This window comes from Protomyctophum parallelum (genome assembly GCF_964188405.1).
Source record: "Protomyctophum parallelum genome assembly, chromosome: 1".
Classification (NCBI taxonomy): domain Eukaryota; kingdom Metazoa; phylum Chordata; class Actinopteri; order Myctophiformes; family Myctophidae; genus Protomyctophum; species Protomyctophum parallelum.
In genome coordinates, this window is record NC_139697.1 from 34,321,869 (window position 1) to 34,331,868 (window position 10,000).

General features: G+C 42.2%; 2 protein-coding genes across 4 annotated transcripts in view; both read right to left on the bottom strand.

The window, feature by feature from the left end:
• The window catches only part of gstr (glutathione S-transferase rho), a gene marked incomplete at its 5' end in the record, with an annotated part of 13,703 nt that extends 13,641 nt beyond the window's left edge, over positions 1–62 (bottom strand). The window contains one exon of the mRNA XM_083776667.1: positions 1–62. This exon is cut by the window's left edge and continues 106 nt beyond it. Coding sequence (XP_083632793.1) covers positions 1–62 — 62 coding nt within the window.
• Positions 63–951: 889 nt separating this feature from the next.
• fhod3a (formin homology 2 domain containing 3a) overlaps positions 952–10,000 on the bottom strand; it is a 91,721-nt gene continuing 82,672 nt past the window's right edge. Inside the window, exons 25-28 of one of the 3 annotated variants that reach the window (XM_083789153.1) lie at positions 9,766–9,789; positions 7,610–7,859; positions 6,830–7,015; positions 952–3,804 (exon numbers count right to left, since the gene is read on the bottom strand). In XM_083789153.1, coding sequence (XP_083645279.1) covers positions 3,725–3,804; positions 6,830–7,015; positions 7,610–7,859; positions 9,766–9,789 — 540 coding nt within the window. In that variant the 3' untranslated portion in view covers positions 952–3,724. The remainder of the gene's footprint in view (positions 3,805–6,829; positions 7,016–7,609; positions 7,860–9,765; positions 9,790–10,000) is intronic. The other 2 variants (XM_083789155.1, XM_083789154.1) reach the window with 2 other exon arrangements.

Consider the following 10,000-nt stretch of genomic DNA (forward strand, 5'->3'; position numbering starts at 1 on the left):
ATCATCACGCGCCAGCACGGAGGGGAGCCTGCCGCCCACAGCAGATTCATTGACTTGGCCATAGATGCCAGTTTAGAGTGAAGTTCAGATTCATGCACCAAACAAAGGCAAAGGAAGTGCCACAGGTTTATGACCCCCACCAGTGTTGCCAGATTTCGCAAGAGAAACAAGCGCCCAGGTCTACAAAAACAACCCCAAAAGAAACGACTATAGGCCGTCACAAGTTAATATAACATATAGCACAAAAAATCTATAGGCCTATATACATCGGCTGATCTACAAGCTCACAATGTGTGAGATCTGCTATTTTCAAAAGGATGTTAAAAAATATATATAATATATGTCATTATTTGTAATATCTTTTAAATAGTTTAACTATACACAAATATTATATACAGTAGAGGTCCTTCCCTGGCACCAAATATTTTCAGATGGAGGGTCCGCGGATAAATAGGCTACATATTAATTTGGGGTTCCTAGATATGAAAATGTTTGAGAGCCACTGGTAAACATTAGGAAGCAAGCCCAAATAAAGAACTATACACTTTAGAAACAAGCCCAAACGCAACCCAGTATTTAAAGGTGACTTTACAGAAAAACGCTTAAAGTCGCCTAAAATAAACAGACTTGGCAACACTGATGACCCCCACCTAGTCATCCAAAGGTTGAGATTACTATTGCCACACCCAGGTGTTCAAACATAGGCCTACAGGTGTCATTGTAAAGAATACATTGTTGAATGTCTTTACCATCACTGGATGAAAATATATATTTTTCCCCCAAGTTGTTGTACAGTTGTAGAGCAAGAGCATACATTGTACGTGATAATGGTGAAGATGAATACAAACAGCGTTTTTGCTCATTGTTATTATTCAATCCATTTATTGAACTTAGCCCTTCAAGAGTTGAAAGTGAAAGCAGCCAGGAGCTGCAGGGGTGGGGGTGTGTGGTGGTTACTAGGCATGATCATAACAACAAAAGTAGTACTCTGGTACCCTCTGCTGGAAATATTGAGTAAGTACAGTACACATCAGGGGATGCTTGTGCTTTAGTGGTACATACACAAATCCTGAGACTTTTCTGTTTGGGGAAAAAACCCCTGGTAAGCTTCAGGTCTATGTACAAAATACACATTCAATTCACTAAAAATATTACTTTGTATTAAATACCTTTTCACAGCTTGATAAGCAAAGTTGCACTTTTCATTTGTGTGAATTTATAGAAATCACATGTGCAAGTTAGTGGTGTTTGTGTTCAGTTCACCAAAAGAATACCTTTAATAATGAAGAAGTGGACATTCTCAAATGAAGCTGAGCATGTGTGTGTGTGTGTGTGTGTGTGTGCATAGCCTGTTGAGGTGGAGAGGAGACAACGGCAAACAAAGTCAGTTGTACAAGATAATCCAGAGCTTTTCCACAAGTTCCTTATGACATGAAGCATGGCCGCAGTCCGCAGAGCCAGAAGCAAATCAAAATCAAAAAAGGCTTTTCCAACTCCAACAGTGTGGCTCCCTTCGCCTGGACTAAGCAGCAACATGATGAGCAAAGTGTTGCAGAAACCTCTTATCTATACATATTTTAACTTTTTGTGTTATATTATTATTTTTTTGTAAATTAACTGCCTACTTGATCACACTGTAAATGAACTGCCTACTTGATCATACTACAATCATACTACAGCATCACACGAGAGCATAAGTAGCAGATTTGCATTCATTTGAATCCTGAAAAGTGAACAGTTTTGGACATATGAGGTTTTCACTCGACAGAGACGAAATGCGCCGTTATTCGTGAGTATGCGTTCCTTGTGCCGTGTTTGTCTTTTAAACCTTTAAATTACAATTCACAAAATAGCCATTCTTTTTTTTTTTTTTTTTTACTATTTCTTCTCATACACATTCTACAGAAATTACAAAAATAATACAAAACGTGGAACACACTAATCATGCACACTACAGTACTTCGCAGCTGGAGAGGGCATTTACACATTTTGTACAGAATTCTCTGCATTTCCGACAAAATAAGTATATATATATAATTTCTTTTTTTTCTTTTTTTTTTACAATTTCCACTTCTTCCATGCCTGTTTTTTGTGTCATTTTTACAACTTATTAACAGTTCCTCTGAGATAAAAGTGTAGAATTCATTTTTGTGCACATTTCTTCAGTCATTCTTGTCAATATGAGCAATATTATCCTTCAGAACCAATAAGGTGCGAGACATTGTTTGTTATAGTAACAAAGTGAGTATCTGAGTTCTGCAATAAATTAGACAATTAAAACACTAAAACATTTGACCATGATAATAAAAAAGCAAAAGTAAAACATGTATCCAGCACTCATATTAATTTGTTATGAATCAGCTAGCTACATTATTGAATAATAACATTTCTCTGAGAATGACAGTGGGAGAGAGAAAGCGATAAAGACATGGCAAAAATATACTGTGTGCTATTGTCCCCTTTAAAATTAAAGGCACATGTCATAATGCAGCAACCCTTTCACATTCCTAAAAATTTTACTATACAACAAATATATTACACACTATAGTGGCGCCAGCGACAGAAGCATGCAGTTGTGTTTTGCACATCAACTGGTTTCTCAGAAAAGTGTCATTATTCCTGTAGGCTTCTAATGGGATTGTCTGAAAATGGACGAGAAGGGAACAATGCACCCAGCAGAATCCCAAAGTGAATAAACCCGAATTCAGAATACATCCAGAGTTCACAGCTTCAATAAAATAAAAGTAATAATGTCGGCACTACAGAAGCCCACAAGCATACATCCCTTTGTTATCAAATGCAAAATATATTTAAATGACCATGACAGAAATGTTTCCCATCATTTTGAGGCAGTGTGATCGAAGTTAACCACTTTTAAATGTTTCTGATATTTTCAACAAATATTGCATTGCTATTTCCTTTGCCCTGAAAAACCTTAGGAAAGTTCTCCAATGTGGTCTTGGGGAAACCAGCCTATTGCTAATTTGTCTATCCTGCCAGGTAGTTAAATGCAATCACCTGATGTCCCAAGCCTAAACGAGACTCCAATAATACAAAAAAAACAGCAGCAGTCCTGGAGACTGGAGTTGAAAACTACTGTTTAAACCCTTTAAATCCTATGCATATACTTTGCACCCAAACTATTCATATAGTTGATGATGCCTCATTCATACAGGTTGATGCCTTTATTTGCGGTGAAAAAAATCACCTCGTTCTTAATATAAATTGCACCACGTTATCGCCACGTAATAGTCACGTTCTGTGAGGATGTACTCAGATGTAACAGTTTGACTATTATGCTGACGCATTAACATTGATTTTCTCGGTCTTCTCCTCTTCATCCCTACCACCACATGTCCATTTCCGTTGCTGCGTTTCCACCCAGTAGCGAAAAACCCAAACCAAAATATACTATGGAAACGGCAGCGGCGGCGTCGCACACAGCAAGCAAACACGCGATTTGTTGCCCACTCGCGTTCTATACGGGGCTTCCGATTGGCTGAGCGGCATTCTGAAGGTGTGGGGGAAGGCAGTCTCACCGACAGTACACATCAAATGAGGGTTGAGGACCGGGTTCTGTGGTGACGTGAGCCAGCGGTTGATATCACAGTTGGTTCTGTGGTGACGTGAGCCAGCGGTTGATATCACAGTTGGTTCCGTGGTGACGTGAGCCAGCGGTTGATATCACAGTTGGTTCCGTGGTGACGTGAGCCAGCGGTTGATATCACAGTTGCATGTCAGAGTCAGATAGTCCCAAAGCCAGAGCCTCCTCTGGCGTCAGTCCACTCTTCAGAGTCCGTCTCACTGTAACAGAAGTTAGAACGCTTGAATACTTAGAAACATGTCCCATTTACCACACACTGACATTCAGGTCAGGCTTCCTTGAATCCATGCAAAAACTAATAGAATACACACATCACTTAGTAGAGGTGCTGGGTTAAAAAGTGGCATCAGAAGAAGAGAAAAGAACCCGCACACTCATCTGCTCCAAAAGCTATACTAACATACTATAGGCCTACTAACAGTATAACTTTTGGAGCAGATGAGTGTGCAGGTTCTTTTCTCTTTTTTTGAGCCTTGAATCGATGCAAATGCAGAGTCGCATTGAGATTAATTTACAGACTTTATCTATCCATTTTGGACATTGCTTCGTTGCAGTAGTCAAGTACAAAAAAAGATTAGAAGGCATTAATATACAGTTGTCGTCGTACACCGTGAACCACTCCATACTGGTTAACAAGCTTAAAGCTATTGGTTTTGATAGTACATCAGTGAGCTGGATGCAATCCTACCTGGAGGGGAGAGAAAAGATGGTGGAGGTGAACGGAACACTGTCCCCCCCCCCCTCCCAGTGAGCTGTGGCGTCCCACAAGGAAGCATACTAGGGCCTTTACTGTTCCTAATATATGTAAACGACATGACATCAGCTTGTGACTGCAACTTGTTCCTGTTCGCAGACGACTCAGCACTGCTGGTCTCGGACAGGAACAAACTGCAGGTTGAAAAGACCCTCAGCTCAGAACTCGGTAGAATCTGCACCTGGCTCGCTGATAACAAACTATCCTTACACCTGGGAAAAACTGAATCCATTCTCTTTGGATCAAATAGTAATCTCAGCAAGGCAGATGGCTTCTTTGTTAGAGTGGGTGACAATATTATCACACGAAAAGATGAAATTACCTACCTAGGTTCCATCCTGGAGGCCAATCTTTCCGGTGATAAAATGGCCACCAACGTAATCAAAAAAGTCAATCAAAGAACAAGATTCCTTTACAGGATCTCCTCACTGGTCAACAAAAACACCTTGAAGACCTTAACAGGAGCCCTCGTACAAGGTTTCTTTGACTATGCATGCACCTCTTGGTACCACAGCACCTCAAAGGCCCTTAAAACAAGGCTCCAGACCTCCCAAAACAAACTGGTCAGTCTCCTACTTGGCCTCACCCCCCGAACCCACCTCACCCCTGCCCACTTTGACAGGCTGGGATGGCTTAGGGTCGACGACAGAGTACAGCATCTTGCAATGGGTCTGGTCCACAAGATTCGATACACCACCAAGATACCCATGTACCTGTCTAAATACTTCCTTAATGTAAACGAAGTCCACATCCACAACACCAGAGGGAGTGCAACAAACCATGTACAACCCAGATTCGGCACAAATAAGGGACTAAATTATTTTCGCTCCTATGCCACCAAAATGTGGAACGCCCTACCAACAGTCATTAAGACATGTGAATCCCTTGACTCCTTCAAAACCGCTCTCAAAGGGCACCTACGGACGGCTGCAATTCGAAACTGGCCCCTGTAAAATCTGAATCCCCCCACCACCCCCCCCCCCCTTTTCCCCTCACTGTATATGTATCTTTTCCCTTTTTGCTTCCTTTATGATGAATTCCTGTTCTGTTCTGTATAGAAGTGTCTATTTGTATGTCTCTAAATGTCTTGATGAATTGAACAATATGGACCCTGTTGTAAACAAGTGTAATGCTTAATTGGGTCGTCCACTCACAGTTAACAGTCTCTGTATTGAGTTTGTGCTTGAAATGTAATTCTACAAACTGTTAATACATATTTCAATCAATCAATCAATCAGTTAAAGGTGCTACATTCTCAAAAGCTAAGCTTGCAAGAATATTCCCAAACCGAATCCTTATTATGTTACAGATGCACACAACAAAAAAAACAAAAACAATACTGTTTTACACTTCTAAACCTGTGATGTGATAATAGAGCACCAAAGTCTGATATTGCTAGAGGGCTCTATTCCACGGGTGTGTATTTTTTTATTTGTATTATAAATCCCCAGGGACCTTAGATCACCTCATATAAGAACTGTGTTTGAAAAATAAACAAATCATCCCAGCGGTTTCACTCATGAAGAATCAACTGACTGTGAGAAAACGCTCATTTTACTGCTGCCGAATAATTAGTTACATTTTCGCTAGAAACAGACTGTATCAAATATGAGTGACTGACTGTCGCAAACGATACAGAGACACCTCCCTGACAATATCGCAGAGACAGTTTGACTATTTTTGGACCACAATTCTTATATGAATTATGAGACATGGCTGTATTTTGCGTGTCTTAAGTACCAGGTCTTATTACTTAACTTAAGACCTGGAGGCGTGGTCAATGCTCTTTGGCCACTCAGAATAGCCAAATGGCATCTAAGATGACCCCATGTTATTCTCAGTCAACGTTTTAGTTGAACCAGGCCCCAGCATCCATCTTCCACGTGTCTGGAAACCTTTCTGGTCATCCCATCCCAATTTTTAAGGCTGTAATATCATGCCTTTGCCTACGATTTAATATTTTTGGTTGGATTTTCGGTTCCAGATGGAGCCGAACAACCTCTCCCTGGCTGCTCACTTGCACTACAGAAGGTCATTGCCTCCTCTTTATTAGCTACAAAGAAAGGCTATTCTACTTAAATGGAAGGATGTAACCCCTCCATCACACAACCAATGAATCAAAGATGTGACGCAGAACATCAAGCTGGAACAAATCTGCCGCACGCTCAACGTCTCCATTAAGAGATTTGACAAAACCTGGGTCCCATTAATAAACTATGTGAATAGTTTGCCTAGCTGGGAACTATAAAGGAATACTTCCAGAGGTGGTCTGTCCTACATACTTCAACACAGAACTCTATGTTGATGCACGTGATTTAATTTTAAATTTTGTCACTATTATTACAAGAGGAAAATCAGCTTGCCATTGCACTGACAAGTTTACACATTGCAAGAGTGTCTTGCTTTTGTGACAGACAGACAGACAGACAGACAGGCAGACAGACAGCAAGAAGGAAGGACAGAGGACGTACGTGACTTGCGGTTGGCCCGTGACCTCCTCCTCTCGCGTGGCTGTGCCCTGGTGGACGGGCCCTGAGTGGCGGACCTCACGATGCGCTCCATGATGTCATCGGCATCGTCGTCGCCGCACGTCAGCGCTTCGTCCGCCGGCGACACAGACGCCGGCGGCATGGTCGCCATCGCCGGCGCGCTGCGACCTGAGCGGACACGAGGCCAGAAATACATCATTTTAATCGAGTAAAAGTACAAAAGTATTGGTTAGGACAAAATGTACGTACCAAAAGTAGAAAGTACTCTTTTTAGGCGGAATGTCAAATGTAAAAATGTAAAAATAGCCGATCTACAAGCTCACAATGTGTCGCATTGTGAGCATTGTTTACACTGGTTAAATAGGCTAAAAAGAAAAAATTATCTTCTAAATCATTTTTCAAGCAGTTTTCTGAATAATGTATCTATGTCAGTGGTTCTCAAACTTTTCCATGTGAAGGAGCCCTACAATACATAATTATATATATTTGGCCACCGACCTCCACCCCAAGAAGCAAAGATTTGAGTTGAAAAACGTTCGCTGGGAAAGAACACATATTCAAAGATTTGCACGTGTTTTCACAATTTTTCTAAAATAGCAGCTCTATAAGCTGGAGTGCCGCACCGAGTGCCGCGCTACAAGCTTGTAGATCTGCTATTTTTCAACGGCTAAAAGTTTAAAATAATGGTTGAAGTGCTTAAAAGCTATAAGGTGACACTGATGTCTTAATGGGTCAACCCAGAAGTCCTCCTCACTCACTCACCTCCCCGCCCCGGACGTGACCTGAGGCGCGTGCGTAGTAGCCCCGGCGAGCCCAGCGTGCTCTCCCTGTCGCCACCGCCGCCGCTCAGGGTGCTCCTCAGCACGGCCTTCAGGCCTTCGTGCTCGGCGACGTCCTCCTCGTGGCCCAGACCGGCCGGCTGCGACGGCTCCGCCTCCCCGCCGTGGCCACCGGGGGCGCTGTTGTTACTGCCGCTGTGGTTGCTGCCCGAGCCATACCGACCACCACCGCTCTGATGAAGACGCAGATCAAATATGAATTTATCTCTGATAGTAATTTTCCTCTGGGGGGATAATTCAAGCTTTACTTAAAGGGACATTTCACCGCTGGAAGAAACCGCAGTTAATAGTATTTGTAGCACAATTTGAAATGGGCACCCTATGGCCATGAGGTCTGTGTGTTTGACTACTAGGGTTTGACTGGATTGCTGAATTCCTACAATGCCCATAATGACCATAATGCCCCTCCTTGTGGAGAGGGGGGAGGCGTCGTGGAGGGGTGACTTGTAGTCCAGGAAGGAAGTGAGACCACATTTTCATGACACATTTTGTTCATGAACATGGGGTCATGACTAAAATATCTAAAATCACATATTACCCACATAAAAACCTCAAGTGTTTCTTGCGTGCTAAACATCATTAAAATAAGATCTGGTTGCAAAAGGGGTGAACTGGCCCTTTAAGTGTAATGTTAACACAAATGGTGCATACATGCTATGCTATGTTGTCTGTCTATCCATCTCAAGCTCTCCAACGTTGAAGCACTCGGCCCTACTGGTTAGAACGTGAACTACAGGCAGACCCATGGATTTATGACGAGGAAACCCCGTGCAGCTGGGCTTTAACATTGAGCGATCGTTTGCAATTCCGCATTTACCAACCAAAATGTGGTCACAGCCTGTGTGATTTCTGGTTTAGATGAGCGACACTATTGGTTAGCGAAATACAAGTTGACTCCCACTTCCTATGCTAGATCTTCCTATGGGTTTCCCCAGGCTTTGCTGTTAGAGCCGAATGCAAACACAAATAAAAGCCTGGGTACCGACTAGGCTGTGTTGTTTGTGTTCATTACTGAAGTCTACTGAGTATTTATGAGCAGTCATTGAACAGTATTCAAAGATTCATTATTAAGCTTTTTTTGTGTGAATAATAATGTTTTTTTGGGGGGTCTTTTATTTATTTATAGAACAGTACAGTAGAATGACAGGGAATTGGGAGAGAGAGAGACGGGTGGGGGGGAGTGACACACAGCAATGATTGTCGGGATCGGAATTGGAACCCCGCGAGACGTACAGTACACTGTCCAGACCGCGGCGCCAGCTGCCCGGCCCATAATCATGTTTTCTTTTTACCAATCTGGTGGTGTTTATTTGCTCGGCTCTTCTATTGAAGACATTTTGATCGTTGTTGTTCTAGGACAGTGGTTTTCAACTAGTGGTCCTTGAGGAGGTTCCAGGTGGTCCCCCCTTATAGATCTTTAACTCTTGAGAGCATTGTTAAACATCTGCATTACTTAATTTACAAGAAGTCTACATATTTAGAGAACGGAACTTGTGGACAAAATCCTTTTCCAACGATAACAAAATTCTTTAGTTTTGGGTCAGACAAGTCTAAATCTCATCAAATATAATATAATATAATATAGCAATCAAAATAATGGGCCTTGATATGAAAAAGGTTGAAAACCGCTGGTGTAGGATATGACCACTACTGGTTGACATGAGGTCGAATCCACCATAAAACAGGAACGTGTAGCACAGAGTGCAGCTTTAAATACGTTGGCCGTGTTCACACACAATGTGGTCAATGTCATGCATTGACCACAAGAATGTCGGTTAGTCAAAGAACGGCGAGAATTTGGCAACTTATTTGCTTGGATTTTGACTTAAACATGCCAGTGCTCAAGGCTAAAGGGCACACACAGACACACACACGCATGCATGCACGCACACACGCACACGCTTTTGGATTAGTTCATTGTGACACAGCAAATATTTTATGTGAGTCCAATGGTTAAAAAGGTGGGGAAAAGGCAACATGTCAGAGAAAATGGTCTGCTCCTGGTTAGAGCTGGTTTCATGCACACACACGCACGCACGCACGCCTTTACACACAACTGACATGCACGCATGGTTATACCTCTCGCTCCTCTTCGTCATCAGACTACAAGGGGACAGAGAGAGCCCAAGAGTAAAGAAGACACGAAGGAAAGAAAATGAAGGGAAATAGGCGACAGTGTGAGACGAAAAAGTGGGATTGACTTAGATAATAATTGAATAAAGAAAACATATCGTTTCTGTCGGGACGAAACCACCTAACTCCATTTCTAAGGTTTTAGATTTTTTTCCCCGTAAATCAATGCTATTGAACACAC